Source organism: the organism of the source record quoted next, unplaced genomic scaffold (genome assembly GCF_019419815.1).
Source record: "Pyrus x bretschneideri cultivar Hongxiangsu unplaced genomic scaffold, Pyrus_bretschneideri_v1 Contig23, whole genome shotgun sequence".
Taxonomy (NCBI): domain Eukaryota; kingdom Viridiplantae; phylum Streptophyta; class Magnoliopsida; order Rosales; family Rosaceae; genus Pyrus; species Pyrus x bretschneideri.
Window position 1 is genome coordinate 1,680,857 of NW_025999535.1, and position 19,783 is coordinate 1,700,639.

Below are 19,783 nucleotides of genomic sequence, written 5' to 3' on the forward strand. Positions count from 1 at the left end.
GTTAGTCTCCGCTTCACCTAACCAACTCATCATCTCTGCGTGTGCGCTTCTTCCACATAAAAACCCTCTTCTATCATACTCATCCCCCCACCTCTTTCTCTCTCCGCCCCCACCCCATCTTTCTCTCTCTAGAATTAGGGTTTCGACTCAGTCGCTCCCTCTCTCTCTCAGTTGCCGATCGATCTTCGTGCTTCAATGCCTGCGAATCTCCGGCTGAGATTTTCCTCGAAGTGCCAGATTGTTCAATTCCTTGGGCGATTGCGGCACGCCGTCCCGGAGTTCGTCGTGTATTCGTTTCGGTTTAAATAGCGGGTTCCGATTGAATTGGAGCGGCGTCCGCTGGTTGTTTGATGGCTCCCAGCCGGAGGAAGGGAGTTAGCAAGGCCGCTCAGGCCGCCGCTGCTTGCCGCCAATGGAAGGTCGGCGATCTTGTACTTGCTAAAGTCAAAGGCTTCCCTGCTTGGCCGGCTACCGTAAGTCTTCTTCTCCGAAAATTGAACTGTTATCGGTTTATTTAGGCTGTATGCTGAGTGAAGACGGCTACCCAGTTGAGGAATATGCTTTAATTAGGGTTTTTGTGCTTTTCTGCAAGCTTAGTTAGTTTGTTACCGTGTTGGTTTGGTTTTCTGGATCTGAAATTTTGAATTTCTTTCTTTGGTTAATTTCATTGAGTAAATATTTCGGCTTTGCAATTTCTGTTGTTTGGGATATTGTTATTTTACTTTAATCTTGGTAGTTGGAAGTGTTAAATGAAAGTGGAAATGCATGGGTGCCTCAGATTTCTGTATTATCCTTTTGAAATTAGGATTCTCGTATTCTTTTTCTTTGCATGTGGAAATGGGAGTTCGATGTGACGCTTCATTTTTCTGCAATTAGATTGGGAAAAAGTTTATTTATTTCCTATCAGGGGGTTGAAGCTCCCTTAATCTTATTTACCTGTGATTCTCATGCACAGTGGTTTGAAAGTGCAGCCACTGCATTGATTTTTGATTCTTCACATGCTTTCAGTATTAGACTTGCTTTCCAGTGATTCCCAATGGTGAATGCAGAAAATTGTGTCTCTTTTTATGTTCAGTGTGAGTGATTATCAAGTTGGTTTTTCTGGCTGCAGGTAAGTGAACCAGAGAAGTGGGGCTACTCTGCTGATTGGAAGAAAGTTCTAGTCTTCTTCTTTGGAACCCAACAGATGTAAGTACTTAATACCTTCTTGATTAACTTTAACTAAGATCAACGGTGGTGGTTTCCACTGTTGTGCAAGTCAACAATTGATTAGTTATGGCTTTCCTTTCAGATCAGACTTACTGACGGAAGTTAACTTTGTACTTTATGATAATATGATGTCATGTTGTTTGAGTAAGGTATGATTACTATGATTGTACTGAGTTTTGAAGATTGAAGCTGATTACATCATTCTTGTCTTTTAAAATTGGTATCTTAACTTGTGTTGCTAGACTAGACTGTATATATGTATTTGGTGAATTTAAAATTGCTACCACTGTTATTGCGTCTATCCTTCATTTTGGTCCTCCTCGTCCAGTTAGTTGTACATGAAGATGGTACACCAAACTGTAGTTGTGGATATTTTTCTATAGATTGCCTCTGAAAAATAGGGATGGCACTAGAAAAGTGTAGTGGCGAGTAATAACAGCCAAAACTTGTCTGTTACTGATGATTTGTTGTTATTAGTTATGGCCCTTATCCTATTCCATTAAGTCGGGATCAAACATGGCCATTTGGATAGGGACAGTGGCAATGTCAATAAGCAACTTTTAGTTCTTCATTCCTTTAAATGCACCAACAATGTTGTGCAAAAGACAAGAGAGTATAATTATTTAATCAAGCTGACACGTTATATGTAAAGTGATTTATTTGATATGAATTTGCTCTCTTCCTCTCTTTAGCATATAATTTCTTTCTCTTGTTTTCATTTGGCTTATTTAATTTGTTTCATATCATATTTAAACCTTAAAAATAAGAATTATTTAACAGATATCAAAAGAATGGGGATGGATTTAGTAGTTGGTTTTATTCACGATCTGAAGTTCTATAGTTATGCCAAAATCCAAAGACGGGTTGCTTATACTGGTTTACTTCCCAATAAGTTGAAGAGTTTCTGAATCTTACTAGTTTCTTTGTCTTTTGTACCCTATGTCGAATCATACAAATAGCTGGTAAGCTTGCAAATATGGGACTAAAATGAGGAAGTTTCAGGTTCACCCTCCAAGTACAGTAACCTTTACTTAGTAGTCCCACATCGGAGAAACAAAGCTTTTGGAGGACTATATTATTTACTGACATTGTGGGTTACGGATATATTTTATCAGTTAAGAAGAGTAGTATAGTTCTTATGAGAATAGTCTGAGGCTGTGAGTCGAATTCTAGATTTGATTGTGATATTTTATTGGATGGACGCCAATATAGGTTGCATCAATACTGAGGAATGTACTTAACTGGTTTTAGTTCTCCCACTGAGAATTTTTCATTCTGTTTACAGTTTCTGTTTCTGGATAACACAATTTTACTTATTTCTGGTCATTTTGTGCATATTGAAGTACAGTTAAAGTGATGGGGGTAAAGAAACTCCTGAGAACTTTGTTTTAGTTTTCGGGAAGTTGACTGAAGGGTTCTTTTGAAGGGATAAAATTCATTTTTTTCCACAAATGTAGAAATATGCATGTAGAATGGGTTGAATAGCAGTTACAAGGACCACATTTGAAATTGCTGTCTGCGCCTAACATAACGAATCTGCCAGTAATTATTACATTATGATTAGGGAAAGATGTTCTCCATAGTGAATACTTGTTAGTTTCTGATTGGTTTAATTGAACTGTAGTAAGTTTTATTGTTTGGTACTGAATGATGAATGGTGGGTGTGATTATTCTGTACCCTTTATTAGAGTATAAGTGAGGATTGGTTTGGGACCTGATTGTTTTATTTGTCTTTGCTTTGAGGTGAATGTATAAAGGAGGAAGAATTTATATATTTTTATTCCATCATATATAGGGTAATGTTCTCTTGTCAAATATCCTATGTTGCAAGACTGTTAATCTGAACCGCATATTCAAGTAACAACCTGATCAGTTATCCCTGTTGATAATCTGGCAGCCTAACATGCCGGACATTCTGGAAAGAGGACATTTCCGGAAAGAGAACATTTCCCTGTATATGTTTATAGGTATATAACTTAGGTGGGTTGATCTATGGGAGATGTTTGGGACGAATGCTGTTCCGTTTTGGGTATAAAGACATACTCTATCCAGGGTTCACTCTTGGACTTCTGGTAATAAATTGTAAAGCATGTTTGAGACTGGTGTATTTTCTTCTATCGTAATTGCGCCAAATATCCTATGTTGCAAGACTGTTAATCTGAACTGCACATTCAAGTAACAACTTGATCAGTTGTCCCTGTTGACAATCTAGCAGCCTAACATGCCAGATATTCTGGAAAGAGGACATTTCCCTGTATGTGTTTATAGGTATATAACTTGGGTGGGTTGATCTATGGGAGATGTTAGGGATGAATGCTGTTCTGTTTTAAGTAAAAAGACATACTCTATTCGGGGTTCACTCTTGGGCTTCTGGTAATAAATTCTGAAGCATGTTTGAGACTGGTGCATTTTCTCCTATCTGAATTGTGGCTTAACATGCAAGACTTGTGTAAGTATGTTTCCATAGCCTTTGTTGATGAAGGATGAGTTAGTTTGTCTTATCTACTTGTTGCCTAGAATTATATTTGATACACTAAAATAGTATCTCTTCTTTCCCTTTACTTGTATTGTTCATGTGGATGTGCACAGGAGTGTCCTTACATTTGTGTACGTTTGTGCATATTTTTTTCATCCCAGAGGGCTTTGTGAAGGATTGTAAGCTCAGATTCTGGCCTTTAAAGTTGTGGATCCTGAAAACTCCCGTATGATCTGGTCACATATAAAGGGGAATACTAGTAAAGATTATGGAAATGATGGAAATTATCTTAAAAACATGGAAATTGTGAACGGGGCTTTAATAAATGCTAAACCAATCAATAATGAAATATAAATATCATAAGCTAATACATAATTGGTTAATATGGGGGTGTATCACCAGTATAGTATATAGATATATATTCACCTTCGAGTTCTTGTCCTATCACCTTCAATACTAATGTGTAAAAACATCTCTATTTTTTCGTTATATTGCATCACATGCCCCTTTGATCGTGTTGATATTGAGTCATTGACTAACAAATCCAACTGATTTTGTACCTGTGCACTAGGAGTCCCATTGGATATTATCTTGCTGTTTGTCTTAATTCTATTGCGTATTTTTGTTATGCAGAGCGTTCTGCAACCCTGCAGACGTTGAGGCATTTACTGAGGAGAAAAAACAGTCTCTTCTGGGCAAGCGTCACGGAAAAGGTGCTGATTTTGTTCGTGCAGTCAAGGAGATTATTGATAGTTATGATAAGCTGAAGAAAGAGGACCAAGTTGATGATTTCAAATCCACCGCAAATGGAAGGAACACAGTGGATTCTTTGTCCAACTTGCGTTCAGAGGATCAGTCAGAAGTTCCTGAAGCAATTCTGGATTCACATTCTAAATCTTCACATTCAACAATTGATAGAAATGAGCCAAGTGTTTCTGTCGAGAATGCTTCAGCAACTGCACAAGTAGATGCCATGCACGATAAGGAGGCCTTAATTGAGGAACCTGCTGCTACAGCAACGATTACTGAAACACCTCTTCCAGTGACCTACTCTTCAAGAAAGAGATCAAGAGACTTGCGATCACAGAAAGAGGAAGCACAAGCTCGTAGGTCAAGAAGTTCATCCAGGATGGAATCACGTAGAGTACGCAACTCAAGAATGTCATGTGATGATGATGACAAGAATGCTGGGGAAGTATCTGGTAATGTAGTTCGGAATGGATGTCTAAGAAGGAATAAACGAGTACGGAAATCACCTGATGCCTCTGAGTGTGATGATGTGAATTCAGCTGCTTTTGTTTCAAATGGTTGTATTGAAGATAATGGTTCTGAAGTTGCGACAGTTGATTCTGATACATTTAGTCTGAATGAAGGCAGTGCTGTTGATTCTGGTTGTAAAGGTGAACACTCGGAGGCTGTTGCCGAATGCTTGGATGGTGATGCTGAGTTGGTCAAAAGACTTGATCTCCAAATAAAGGCTGTTGTTATCAAGAAGAAAAGGAAGCCAAACAGAAAGCGAATTACTAATGATGCAGCTGAGCCTATTGCTATGGTGGACAAGGAGACAGTTTTGGAGGTAAAGCAAAGTAGTAATCAAACTATACAGAATGATTGTGGGAAGATGAATGGAAATTCCTCCAAGGAAGATGGAGATGAGCACCTGCCATTGGTGAAACGAGCGAGGGTGCGAATGGGCAAACAATGTTCTGCTCACGAGGAAGTAGCTAGCTTTGCACACACTGAAGAAAGTCACAAGGAAGTTGTACTCAATCCATTGGGGCCAGTCAGCACATTATCAAATTGTGATGAAAATTGCCCTTCTGGTAGGGACTTGTCTGTGGTAAATGAAGTTTTGGATAATATTACACCATCTGGAGGTTGCAGTGGCATTTTGGGAAACAGACCTCAGCTTTGGAACACCAAGAATGACCAATCATTTGGTTGCTCGGTTGATGGCGAAGCTGTTTTACCTCCATCTAAGCGTCTTCATCGTGCTCTAGAAGCCATGTCAGCTAATGCTGCTGAAGATGATAGATGTAATTATGAATCTTCAGTCACAAAGATGTCTACTATTGGTTGTCATCATTCTTCCACAAGCTCATGCCCTCCTATGACTGTAGAAAGTAATACAGGGACTGGATTGGGACTGCAGAGTGAAGACTCTTTGGGCATTAATACGTCAGGGGTTGATGCTTCTGGATTCTCTACCAGTTTAAACCCTGTAGTCTTGGAGGAAAATGCTAAATCAGTTGTGGTAGTGAATGCCGATAAAAAAGCTGAGAGTCCGAACACCCAAAGTCATGAATGCTCTATTAATGAGTTACCAGATTCTGGAGACCATGTTGGTGGTAAAGATCTTAGTGGTGGTTTTTCTGATTGTCACATTATGGGAAGTCCAGGGCATTTATCGCCAAATATGGACAGAAGTGAGGCTGGTACTGGGCTTAATGAAAGTTCAATTGATGAGTTGCCTATGAAGGACAAAAACAAAGACAAAGATGAATTGAGCCATTGTGAAGCAGAAAATCCTGATATTGAATGTGATACTTCAGAGCATACTTTGAAGAGCATAGATCCTCCTGTATCAGGCACCAACCATGGAATTTCTGAATTTTCACCTTTAAACATGGCTAGTCCACTTCATTATGGTGAAGAGGGCCCCGGTGAGAAAGTTGAGGGTTTGGAATCCCACGTTCAAGATACGAGAGAAGTCAATGACATGTAAGCTTCTGTTCAGTAGTATAGTTTTGCAATAGAATTTGATAGTTCATTATTTTCTTGTTCATATTTCACAAGTCCCCTCCACCTTTTCCGATTATGTAAGTAAATGCCTTGGTTCTTAATTTGTGCACTCTTTTTTTCCCTTCCATTATCAGAGGCGTTTTGGTAATTATTTTTGGTCCCAGTATTATACTTTACTTGAAGAACTTTTAGGCAAGTGCTTTTTCTAAATCTCTGTTGCTTGTATTTCTTTGTCTAGCTTTGATGTGGTGAAAGAGGTTGAAAATAAACAAACAGAGAATGATCCAAGCTCAGTTTCCTATCCAAATGAATACCTGGGTGATAAAAATGTCTCTGGTATCCGGTCAAGTCCATCCCTAACAGATGGAGGAGATTCTATTGCACATGCATCACCTCTCAATACGTCAGGCTGTCACATGTCGACTTCAGATAGTAGTAATATTCTTCAGAACAATGGCAGTTGTAGTCCAGATGGTGATTTGCAGAACAGGAGAACTTCATCTATTCAACTTGGTGAGGACGGAAAGTCCGAATCAGTTGTCAGTCAAAGACCAAAATCTGTGAGCAAGTACTCAGAAATACATGCAACTCTGTTATCATTTGATACAATGCTTGGAACATTGACAAGGACCAAGGAGAGCATTGGTCGAGCAACTCGTGTTGCTATGGACTGTGGAAAGCTTGGTGTAGCTGCTAAGGTAGGTGAAATCTATTCTTTAATGTAGGTTTGAGACATGGAACCATATTCCCCCTCCTGGATTTTTTTTTTTATAAGTTACAAAAATTTCTATATCAATTTTTTGTAAAACCTTTTAGATATGTGAATGCTATCACAATAACTAAATGGGGACCGGTGATAACTCATCATTGTAGTTGTAGATGAGACAGTATCAACTTGTATTTCTCTTGGTACTTAAAATAATGTTAAAATATTGAGTATGCGCCTAGATCCCTTTTCCTATTATTTTTCTTCTTTAAAGCTCGGGTGTTAGAAATTCTTTGGTTTAGTGAGGAAAAATTTATGTAATATATTCTAGATGTATGATTGCTTTCTTGATGATTAGATGGAGACCAGGAATATCACTCTTGTAGTTGTAGAGGTTATATAAACTTATTTTGCTATTTCTCATAGTACTTAAAATAACGTTGATATTTTGATGGAGGAAAAATATGCATCCTTTTATAATTTCTCTTCTTTAAAACTCAGGTGTTGGAAATTCTTGCCCGTTATTTGGAAACTGAGTCAAGCTTACACCGGAGAGTGGACTTGTTCTTCCTGGTGGATTCAATTGCTCAATGCACCCGAGGGTTGAAGGGTAATACATCTATTTTGTTTATCAGAGCTAGTTGTCTCGCACAAATAGAATATGGTTGGTGCTTGTCTTGATATTATGAATATACTGTGTTGAAGGTGTTGGAGGGGGTTGAAGGTGTTGGAATTATGAATGTACCATGTGTTGGATTTTGTTGTGTTGATATTGATTTTTAATAATAGGTGATGGTTGTGGTATGTACCCTTCTGCAATCCAAGCAATCCTGCCACGGTTATTGTCAGCTGCTGCTCCTCCTGGAAGTTCTGCACATGAAAATCGTAGACAGTGTTTAAAGGTAAGCCAAGTTATTTTTACCTTTTGGGGTCTTTCTTTTTTTGTTTCCCATTAATAGCATGTTGTAATTGCATCCTCTTGCCCACTCTTCATTATTGTTTAGTATTCCGTAAATTGCTGACACTACAGTGTTATCTGCATTGTGCTAAATGCCTTACCTGTTCCTCTTCTTTTGTATAAGGTTTTGAAACTTTGGTCAGAGAGAAGGATTGTTCCAGAGTCCATAATTCATCGCCATATGCGAGAATTAGATACATATGGTGTGTCTTCTTCTTCTGGTGCATATGGTAGGCGCTCCGCGAGAACGGAAAGGTCTTTGGATGATCCTCTTAGAGAAATGGAGGGCATGCTTGTTGACGAATATGGAAGGTTTGAATTGGCTGGACCTCACCTGTAGATTTTCTCATGTTCTCATATAAAATTGTTTATTGAGTTCTTTTTTGCTACAGCAATTCAAGTTTTCAACTTCCGGGATTTTGTATGCCCCGCATGCTCAAAGATGAAGATGATGGATGTGATTCTGATGGGGAAAGTTTTGAGGCTGTCACTCCTGAGCACAATCCTCAGGCCCATGAAGAACAAGAAACCACACCTGCCACTGAAAGACATAGGCATATCTTGGAAGATGTGGATGGAGAGCTTGAAATGGAGGATGTGGCTCCTTCCTGTGATGTTGACGTCAGTTCATCTTGTGGTGTTGCCGGAGCCAATGGTGTGCAGGCTTCACATAATCAGTTTGAACAGAATTGTCGACCGTACTTTGCCCCTCCACTACCTCGAGATGTGCCACCGTCATCTCCTCCACTACCATCTTCTCCTCCGCCTCCGCCCCCTCCACCACCACTGCCTCCACCTCATGTCGTGCATCCTCCATGCGCTATGCCCGATGCCTATATGAGCAGTGTTGATTCAAAGTCCTACACTGATGCACATGTGCGTATTTTCCTTACTTCTCTTGTTTTCTTTAAATCTGTAAAAAAAATTGTCCTAATATTGCTTTTCTTCTAACTTTTGGATGTGCATTTGCAGAATGTGCATGGCAACAGAGTTCACCCTCCACCTCAGCAGTTGAATTCACCAAGAGTGAACCATACAATTCCCGATGCTGTGCACTATCTTGCCCCTGAATGCAGAGATCATCAGAGACAGATGCCTGATTCTACATCGTGCTCTTATAGTAGTTTTCCTACATATTCAGAGAGAAATGTGACACACTCTGATGGTGCTACCTTCCATAATGAAGGTTACCCTTTACGACCACCTCATGCTCCACCATCCAATCAGTTCTCTTATGTTCAAGGAGACCAACCGGTAAAGCCACAATGCGAGGCTCCGCCTCCTTATCACAACAGATTTGACTATGGGGACCGAGAGAACTATTACAATAATCATGAAAGAATGAAACCTGGCCCATATGAGCCCTGCGATAGCTGGAGATTTCCTTCACATTATTTTTCAGGTAAGTTTTAGAGTACAAATAATTTTAAGATAGCAAGGCTTTGTATTTTATTGCAATATTTCGATTTCAGAATTATTGGCATTTAATGGTAGTCTTTACGTTTTCCCTTTCACTGGTAGTACGGGGAAGGAGTGGACTCTAGAAGTACTACTAATTTAGGAACTAAAGGCAAAGTTTTTATTAACTTAAAATTTTACTATTTCAATTAAATTTTTCTTTTTTCAATAGGTCCTCGATATCCTGATAAAGGCAAGATGTCTTATGGAACTGGTGCATATGCTGGCCCTCCATGTGAACCAACAAGAGGACCTGGCCAAGATTGGAGATATCCTCCCCGCTCGATGAGCCACAGAGACTCTATGCCCTTTAGACCACCTTTTGAAGGTCCCATACCCATCACAGGCAGAGGTGTGTGAATTTTCTGTAATAAGTCCCCTTAATCCATGAAAAAAACTCAATACTTTCGTGTTTATTGGTTTTAGACTGGGAAAAGTTGCTGCTTAAAAGTTTTCAAGCTACTATAGGGGACGTTAAAATTGTAGGCTAAGCAACTCCTGTTTGTGCTTCAGGTCCAAGCTATTGGCGGCCAAGATGACCGAAATGTAGCACATTGTCGTCAGGACTGGTGTGTTGCTAGCTCCAATTTACTCTAATTTTCCTTTCTTTAATAGTGGTTAGTAAACACTCATGCTAATTCGACCAAAGTTGATGAATTTTAGGTATGATCCATTTTTGATCTTGGTCCTGCCCCGCTTATTCAAGAGCGTCAGTCATGACTGACGCCGCAAGGCACAGACCTTTAGACGAGGAGGAGGATAAGGCACCGAAGATCGACTGTCAGAGTATAGTGCTTTCGTTCAGTTTTGTACATATGTAATTCTATTAGCCTTCCTCCTGCAAACGCAGAGCAGGGAAGACGGTCATGTGTAGAGATGATTGAATCGATGAGAGGCCGTGAGTGAATGACTCTAGGGTTGGCATTGTACCATTTTCCTTCATTTTTTGCCAATTTTATCTCGAAATGTTAGAATAATTTATTTCTTGAAAGCCCTTCATAGGAATTTTGTGACATATGCATGGGACGTTTGTTTTATTAACATAAACTCGTTGGTTCGGTTCGGTGCAATTTTGTGTCGTAACTTTCTTCTTGCTCGATTGTTCTATTAGTATTTCTAGTTCAGTACAACAAAGTCAATTATCTCACTAAGTGGAGTTTTAGAACGTAGTTGTGCTCAATTTTATGGTAAGTTTTTCTTTCGCTTTAAGTACTTTATGTCTTGGAGTTTCATTCTAAGTCTTCCTAGGTTTTCTTTTATCTCTTTTGCTTTGAGTTTTTGTCTCATAATCACATTTTCCTATTCTTGAAATAAACAACTCGCACACACTCCCTTTCCAAAAAAAATAGACACACCAAGCACTACGCTTAGATTTATTGGATTTGTTGAATTTCTATTACTTCTGCTTCACTTCGGATATCTTTTTTCTAAATAGTGTCTTTTCTCTTGTGTCTGCACATCTAACTACAAGTATAAAGATAAGGATCCTCTTTGGATTTTCTTTGTAAGGATTCTTGGGATCATTTTCTAGTGTCTATTCATCGTACATCGTGTGATCAATATTTATATTCAATTCTAAATAATAAAAAAATCAAATGATTTTTGATCGTAGAATAACAGATAAAATGACATGATGAAGCGATCCCGAAATCCAGATAGAATTCTATTCCATAGTTCATTTCAGTAGTTCAGAACAAAGAGAACCTCGAAGTAACCAAAAGTTGTTTAGGCGTTTTTGGTGTGATTGATGAGGGGTCGTTGAATCTCAATCATGCAACTGAATGCGGCATAAATTCCAAATTACTTGTCTAAAGTGTGACCCTCACCGACATACATGACCTGTTTTTGGTCTCATGTGCTGTTGTCTTTCCAAAAAAAAAAAAAAAAAAAAGGGCTCTTTGTTGGGTAGAGATAAATGTCACATGGCAAAATGGTTTCCAAATGAATTAAAAAGAATTGAGAATGTTTGGAGAACGGTTAACAACGTTTCAAATTGTGTTTTGAAATAAAATTAAAAATGCTAGTAACTAATAAAAATATTTTCTGAATACTTTCATCAGATCATTTTTTAAATCTCAATTGTTGAAATGACCAGTGTTTAGTATGTTGTCGTCGACATGTGATCCTATGTCATAATCTTTGATCTTTGATTCACATATCGTTAATATTTAATTTTAACCAATTCTCCATTTTTCAATAAAATCCAATGTATTTGAAGAAAAAAGAATCAATTTTGATTATAACCAAAGACATTTCTTACAAAAAAAAAAAAAGTTCAAAACGAGTCGTAAATTGCTTTTCATATTACAAAAAAATGCATCATTACACTCATGACATGACCAAGAGTCTAGTGGACCCGTAGAGAAGAAAAACTGGTTAGAATTCTAGGAATGAGGATCCTCTTCGGATCCTTTTATGAGGATCCTAAAGATTTTCAAATTATATCTTTTATTATACATCGTGTGATCATAAATTATTTTAAATATTTTTATTTTAAATTAAATATAAATAGTATTTGATAAAAACTGATCGCACAATATATAATGAACGAACACGATTTGAGAATTCCTATTATGTTCACAAAGAGAATGGAGAGAGGATCCATTGGAAATTCTAGAAAGACAAGACATTACCGACTGGGCCAGCAGACAGACCAGACCACCTCTGAACCCACTCATCATTCATCACCCAACAAGAAACTGGAGACTGAAATTTATATTGCCTCTGGATTAAGAAACTTTTGAGACTCTTACCCTCCTGCCATGTGATTGATTGATGACAAATAAGGCAACTGTCGTTTAAAAAAAATAATAATAATAAGAGCCGTTCCATCGTGGTAGAGGCTCCCTAGGGCTATCTACTATACTATATATCCAATGAATAATAATTGTTTTTAATAAACAGTAATTATTTTTTGCATCTTCATCCTTACACTGAATAGTCATGACAATTCGAAATAAAATAATACAAAATAATTTTATTTGTAATTTTAGATAAGATTTTTAATTCTTTTCGTTGCACCACGTGTCATTATCTGAAAAGACAATAGCAATAAAATATTAGTATTTATTTATTTATAAAATAATACAAAATAATTTTATTTGTAATTTCGGATAAGATTTTTAATCGTTCTTATTACGCCACGTGTCATTATCCGAAAAGACAATTATTGGTGATAGATTTTCGATAAGATTTTTAATCGTTCTCGTTGCACCACGTGTCATTATCTGAAAAGACAATTATTGGTGATGGATTTCCATTAAGATTTTTAACCAATCACGTCGCGCCACGTGTCATAATCTGTTTACAATATTTGAAGATAGATTTCCACCAGATTTTTAACGAATGATGGCATGCCACGTGACATTATCTACAACCTAATCCTTTCTGAATCCTTAATATAATCTATCATCCATCCTCAGAAATCTCACACCAATTTTCTCAAGATCTCTATCATTATTCATAGTTTCTGCTTCCTTATTCACCAAAATCTCTAACATTATTCATAATTTTTGCTTGTGGTTCTGACATTATACCAAGCTTGTGCTTGAAGTTCCTCCACAACGTGGGAGAAGTAATAATTATAATCAAAGTAGGTAATGTAAATTTTGGTATAGTACAAACAAATAAAAAATATATTGTTACATGATCCAATAAATTTTCTCCACTTCGAAGATTACCACTAGCTTGTGCCAAGACGTCTCTCCACGTACTAAACGATTTGCTGAGTAGTCTCCAACGACTGAACAAAGATTCTTTTGTTATTTTCCCACCAATTTTCTCAAGATAATTGGTATGAATAAGACCTCACATTTATCTCAACTGCATCTCATTACCCGAAATCGGATCATGAGTAATTTCAACCCAGCTAGTACACAACGTAACATCTTCAATAAGCGATCAATTCGTACCTGCATCATTAGTCATATTCTTGGAAAAAATTTGGATTGAAACTTTGAGAGAAATATAGGTATTTATAGAAAAGTAAATATATAAAAGTATGAAATTGGATTGAAACTTTGAGAAAATATGAAATTGTGGTGTAAGGTAGAAGATAATGTGGTGTAAGGTAGAAAATATGAAATTGTTGGAAAAAAATTGGATTGAAACTTTGACAAGATATGAAATTGTGGTGCAAGGTAAAATATAATGAGAAGGTATTTATAGAAAAGTAAAATCATTTTTTTTTAATTTTTCAATTTTTTTTTTTGGATTTTTAATAATTTTTTACATTTTTAAAATTTTTTATTCACCTAATTAATCTATACCGTTGGATTTAAACAAATTTGAATTCTAGCATTCCAGATTGTGCCCCATGGCACAACGGTAACATTTCTGAATTTTAACTGTTTTTTCTTTTTATTTATTTATTTTTTAAGTCGACTAACGTGGACTGTTGATCTCAGATCCAACGGTTGATATTAAATAAGATTTTTTAATTTTTATTACCGTCGGAAATCCAACGGTTCACAATTTGTAGCCGTTGAAATCCAACGAGCGTGGGGAAGTCACGTGGCTCCCCAACGGTAACAAAAAATTAGTGCGCCGTGGGCTCCTTTTCTGACTTTCTGTCCCCTAACGCGCGCCTGACAGAAAAAAAATTAAAATAGGCGTCTGACGTCAGCTAACCTCAGACTCACCTCAAGCGCTTTGGCCAGCGCAAATCCACGGGCCTGGCGCTTGGGCCTGCTCGGGCTCCCTCGCCAGCCAACGTTGGACTTCCTCCCTCGGACAATCAGACCCTGTGCTAAGGCCTGTCCATCGAGCAATTGCTCCCGCTGGAGCTGCTCTAAGGCAACTGTCCAACCCTTTCCTCCTCTCCCTTCCTCCCACAGTTTCTCAGTTTATTATTTTTCCTTATAAAGTCAGCTAGAGAGATAGTCTAGAGAGAAAAACAGAGAATATTTTCCTTGTAAAGTCAGCTAGAGAGAGAGTCTAGAGAGAAGAGAAACAGAGAAAATGGGTGGTTCCCAATCTGTCTCTGAGAAATCCATCCATGAATTCACTGTAAAGGTAAAAACCCCATCTCAAAGATGATAGCTTTTCTCTTCCAAGGCAATCATTTGGTTCAGAAAATCTTGAGAAAGTTTGGTTTTTTGGTTTTTTTTTTTTTTTTTTTTGGGTGATGGTGGCAGGATAGCAGAGGGAAGGAGGTGGACCTCAGCGTTTACAAAGGGAAGGTTGTCCTCGTTGTCAACGTTGCTTCCAAATGGTGGTTCTTCTTCTTCTTCCCTTTTTCCTTTTCTTTTTCTTTGTTTTTAATTTCTGGTTTAATTTCAATTGATTAATTCTTGTATTTTTGTTCTTCAGTGGGTTTACTGATACGAATTATACTCAATTGACTGAGCTTTACACCAAATACAAGGAGAAAGGTTAATTTTTTTCCCTCTTTAATTACTTTTTCCCTGCTGCAGCTCTATATGTATGAACTTGTTATTTAGAATTGAGTTTGAGTAATGTTTGAATAAAAGGGGCGACCCCAAGCCAACAAGACTCCGCTTTGCGAGGTTTGTGGGTGAACGTCTGGAGTATGCAGCTTCAGCTTTGCTTTGCTAAGAGGCTGTTTCCACGACTCGAATCTGTGACATGTGAATTATACGGATAAAACTGTGTTTTATTTAATTTTTCATAAACTAAATGTTATGATTCCATTGCTAATTTCCAACTTTGGTGCGAAATCTGTGTATCAAAATTGTTGGGATAATCATTTTAGAATTGAGTTTTGGGATGAAGCTTTAATCTTGAATGAGGTTGTGGGAAATATTTCTGTTTTGTAAACCAAATGTTATATTTTGTTTGTGTTTCTAGTTTCCAAGTTCTTGTAGAAATCTGTGCATTGAAATTTTTCGTGTGATTTGCGCTCACCATGCTGTCCTTGTACTTATCGGTGAGTAAATATTCGTTTAGTTTTGTCTTTGATTTGGTTTGGACATGAGTGATTGCAGGTTTTGAGATCTTGGCATTTCCGTGCAATCAGTTTCTGAGGCAAGAGCCCGGCACAAGCCAGGATGCTGAACAATTCGCATGCACAAGGTACAAGGCTGAATATCCAATATTCAAGAAGGTAACTGAGTAACTTTTACCATTACTATCTCCTAATCAATCAGATTATATTGATCGTATATGGTCCTTGTGAACCGTGATGCCCTAAGCTTTCTTTGAGCCTCAAAAGGGTCTGTTTTGGAATTCTGGACGGTTAATTACTAATTAGCAGAGATTGGGTAATCGAAGCTGCTCTCTAACTATAAGAGCCGTTCGAGTAAGGCATGATTGATAACTTGATATTGAAATATAATTCTCTTACTCATGCTGGGTGCTAATCCACACTTATTTCAATTGGTGAGAGAATGAAAGTATAGCGGCTTTTGCCTTTTCCCATAAGTCATAGGCCAGGCTGCAGTTGGCTAACCGAAAGCTGTCATTGTTTTAGTATAACATTAGCACTAATTAGATTATGGGGGAAAAAACCACTCTTCAAGCTCACGATTTCTGGAACAATTTTTCTCGTTCTTCAGTTTTGTGGAACTTAGTAACCTTTTGTTTCTATTTCTTTGATTCGTTTCTTGAGTGCTAAGGCGATGTGCTTGAAGCTGAGTAAAAAACTGAGGAGCAACCCTTGACTTGAAATAAAAGTATGGAATCAAACAAGCTAATTGGTGATGGTAATATATAACCAGTAACTAGAATAACTGAAACAGTGTTAAATTTGGCTTGTCCTACACCCAGGAGAAGTAGCGGAAGTCGATTGTGGTTTGCTTTATTCTATATCTATACTAACGTTAATCTTATCGATTGCTTTCCGAGCAATATATCTTAAAACGGAATTCTGTACTCTTCTGTATCCAGGTACGTGTCAATGGGCCAGAAACCGAACCTGTTTACAAATTCCTCAAAGCAAGTAAATCTGGATTCCTGGGGAGTAGGATAAAGTGGAACTTCACCAAGTTCTTAGTTGACAAGGATGGCCATGTCATTGAACGGTACGGCCCAACCACCTCCCCGTTGAACATTGAGGTACTCTCTCTCTCTCTCTCTCTCTCTCTCTCTCTCTGTGTGGACACATTCACAGAGAAGCTTTACTCTGATCATGAACTGAAATAATTATACTTCCTTATCTACGACACAGGCCGATATCAAGAAAGCGCTCGGGGAAGTGTGACATTATCAGGCAGTTCATCTCCAGACAGTAGTGAAAGAGCATAGGAGTTCTTATGTTTAATTATCTTTATCCCCGGTGTCTATATTACGTCTTCTCTAGCTCTTCCTTCCCGTCTGTGTAACCATTCTCCCTTTTTTGTTTATCGGTAAGAACCCTTCTCGTGTTTGTGTTTATTTTTCTGTATAATTCACGTTTTTTGTAGAGATCATATGAAATCAGAGTACACTCCAGATGAACAATATGAGTTGTTCCATCAGGTGTCTTAGAGTGGAACTGTGGAATTGTGATTCTTGTCTATTTGGTCGGAAAATATCACAATGCTGATAATGTACTTGCTTAGGTTCTTTCGTTTCTTCATCCGACAAGTTGGATTTTTGTTCAAGTTTTTGTGGGAGCAAAAACATTCTCATTGGTTTGTTTTCAAGGAAAAAAAAAAAAAAAAAACATTCTCATTGGTTTTGTACAATAGTTCTGACTTCCGAGGACCTTTGATCCTTCCCACGCGTGTCCTACTTATCATATGATGGAAAAAGGACTTGGGTGTGACCGTCGGTATCCCGGTGCGAGTGCTAATGCTTGCATGCAGGTATTAGCACTCGTGTACTGATATACCGTTGGTGGCACGCAAGAATAATTCCAATGGTGGAGAAAGATGTTGGGTGTATATACCGATCATTATCCTATGACTTGTTCACTTGCACTCGATGGGTGCTAGAAAATCAGGAATCGGATCAATTAATCGTCTGTCTTAGTTGATCTCATAGTCATTCATTTTTTCGCTTCCATGATTCATAATTTCCGCCATTTCACATAAGTAAAACATGCCAAATAATAAAAACCTAATGTGGAATGTTGTCAAGTATCAATACTTATCCCTTTGATTTTTTTCATCCTTTGAGAGAGACGATTACAAATATTTTATGCATTAGATTTGTTAGCTCTCATTGCAGGAGTATTCCCTGAGAAAATAAGGATCTCTCTCAGACCGACGTCTGGTGCTCGAAGCCACTAATTCAAAGGGGTGCCCCCCAAGTTGTCCATTTGTAGGGTTCACATTCACACTGGAGTGCAGGTTTTGTAAGGTGGTGGTTGCGATGAATTGAGATTTTTTTTGGATTTCTACATTCGAAGTTGACAGACTTAAGAATTCAGATCACTCAGTTTAAATCACACAACCCCAATAGCTTATCTCACAAGTTTACTTTACATAAAATCAAGCATTTGAACGCTTCAAATCTCTCTCATCATGTCGCTCTCGAAAAATATGTGAAAATAATATTCGTGAAAAGTTTAAAAACTTCTTGATGAGATGAAGTCAATGAAGATAATGTTACATGTGAATGAATTTGTATATGGATTTTGCGACGGCCGGTAATGATACAGTGGACGGTATGTCGGTTTGACCAAAACAATTTGGGGTTGAACATAGCACGACATGGTGCACGTCATATTTAGCCATGTGAGGGTGTGGCTGGCCCATTGTACTTGTCGTAATTCGACACGTGGACTTTTGGTAGTATTTGTAAAATGTGGATGTTGCTATTGTGAGTTCAGCTTGTGACAACCATGGCTTTTCGACAGCTGTTCAATCACTCAACAGCAAGTTAAGGAGACAATTTTAGTGTCTTCGGAATACCGGCACATACGTCATATGTGTTATTATAAAAGTGGATGACACTTCAAAAAAAATAGTCCCTCTACTTATATTGGCTAGGGGATTTTCTGCTAATTTGAGACAGGACAGGTTAGGGAGGCAGAGACTTGGAGTTTGTATTTTGGCAGGAAAACTAATGAAAATGATTTGAAAACTTTGAGTTTTAACGATAATGACAAAATAAAGGGTAAAGTGAATAGGACCAGATTGACTTTTTAGTGTAAAAATGTGATTTTTCGTTAAAATGAACAGTACTATGAGCTTTTCGTTAAAGTTCTTTATTTTAGCCTTAAACTTGCTTTGGACAAAAGTGTATCTAGACTTATAGTCAAGATGAATTCAGCGCAGCTGCAGAAATAAGATAGATCAGTTGGAGCATCATCGCTTGGTTCATATTTTCAGAGAAAAATTTTGTTGTTTATAAGTTAGCTAGTTGGAGTTATAATATCGATATGGCGGTTTGCGTTTTTGATGATCCTTCTATGTGGCTTAGGATGGTGTTGATGGATTATTGCTTACGGATCTGCAAGGCTCATCTTGTCTGTTCGGATAATGTTTATTAGTTTTGTTTGGAGTTTTTGGCCCCCTTATTTTCTTAAAAAAAATAAAAAAGTTGACGTACCTCCATTTAAAATAAAATTAAAATTTCTGAATGGGAGTTTTAACAAAAAGTTCACAGTACTGTTCACTTTAACGAAAAATCACTAAAAAGTCAATTCTAATACTATTTATTTTACCTTTTATTTTTTTCTTATCATTGAAACTCACAGTTTTTAAACCATTTTCATTAGTTTTCTTTTCTGAAAACCTGCACTGCCTCCTCCTCCTCCTCCTCTCACGCGACTATCCTTTTTGCAACAAGCAAAGCAAACCACCATATACCCACAACTCAACAACTCCACAATGCTCAAAACTCCTTCAGCCCGGCCGCTCCCTCCACCACCAAACACCAGACCAATATCTATGTCATCGGCACTGGAACCGTCAGCATAGCAATCACCTAGACCATCTCACCGAAGACCTCACCGACAAGCCCGTCCTTAACGACGCCAACCCCAACAAGCAGCGAGGTGAGATGCTCTACTCAAAGCTCGCGGCCGTTTTCCTCCTCTACACCAACATCATCGCCGACGTCGAGTACTCCGTCACTCCAGGCCAGGAATTGGCATTTTTGGAATGTCATGTGCTAGTACATGGTTGGTTTAATCGATTTTGGAGCGTTTTCTCTTACTTATAATTACTTTCACGTTGGATGCTAACATTCATTTGAAAGTGTTTTTAAAATGACTGAAAGTAATTTTAAAGAAATTGTATTTGAGATTCAAAAATATTATCATCAAAAGTACTTTTAATTATTTTAAAAACACTTCCCAACGAGTCCTAAGAGTTACTGGAGAATGTGAAAGTTACAATGAATGATT

The 19,783-nt window shown here is 37.8% G+C and overlaps 1 protein-coding gene across 1 annotated transcript; it reads left to right on the plus strand.

Annotated features, from left to right (window-relative positions):
• Window positions 1-107: 107 nt before the first annotated feature.
• LOC103939345 (protein HUA2-LIKE 2) lies at window positions 108-17,065 on the plus strand. Its single transcript, XM_048585902.1, has 17 exons — window positions 108-473; window positions 1,112-1,188; window positions 4,319-6,406; window positions 6,666-7,125; window positions 7,635-7,743; window positions 7,923-8,035; window positions 8,216-8,403; window positions 8,484-8,967; window positions 9,064-9,493; window positions 9,722-9,901; window positions 9,976-10,031; window positions 14,476-14,562; window positions 14,685-14,761; window positions 14,860-14,921; window positions 15,495-15,613; window positions 16,396-16,563; window positions 16,676-17,065. The coding sequence occupies exons 1-17, from the start codon at window positions 351-353 to the stop codon at window positions 16,706-16,708; spliced, it is 4,854 nt and encodes a 1,617-aa protein (XP_048441859.1). The 5' UTR covers window positions 108-350; the 3' UTR covers window positions 16,709-17,065.
• The last annotated feature ends 2,718 nt before the right edge of the window (window positions 17,066-19,783 follow it).

Bases quoted from the DNA above. Each gene is read 5' to 3' on its own strand.
- LOC103939345 (XM_048585902.1), top strand. From the start codon at position 351: ATGGCTCCCAGCCGGAGGAAGGGAGTTAGCAAGGCCGCTCAGGCCGCC. The intron at 7,744-7,922 runs GTAATACATCTA...TTTTAATAATAG, and splicing joins ATGCACCCGAGGGTTGAAGG to GTGATGGTTGTGGTATGTAC. The intron at 8,036-8,215 runs GTAAGCCAAGTT...CTTTTGTATAAG, and splicing joins ATCGTAGACAGTGTTTAAAG to GTTTTGAAACTTTGGTCAGA.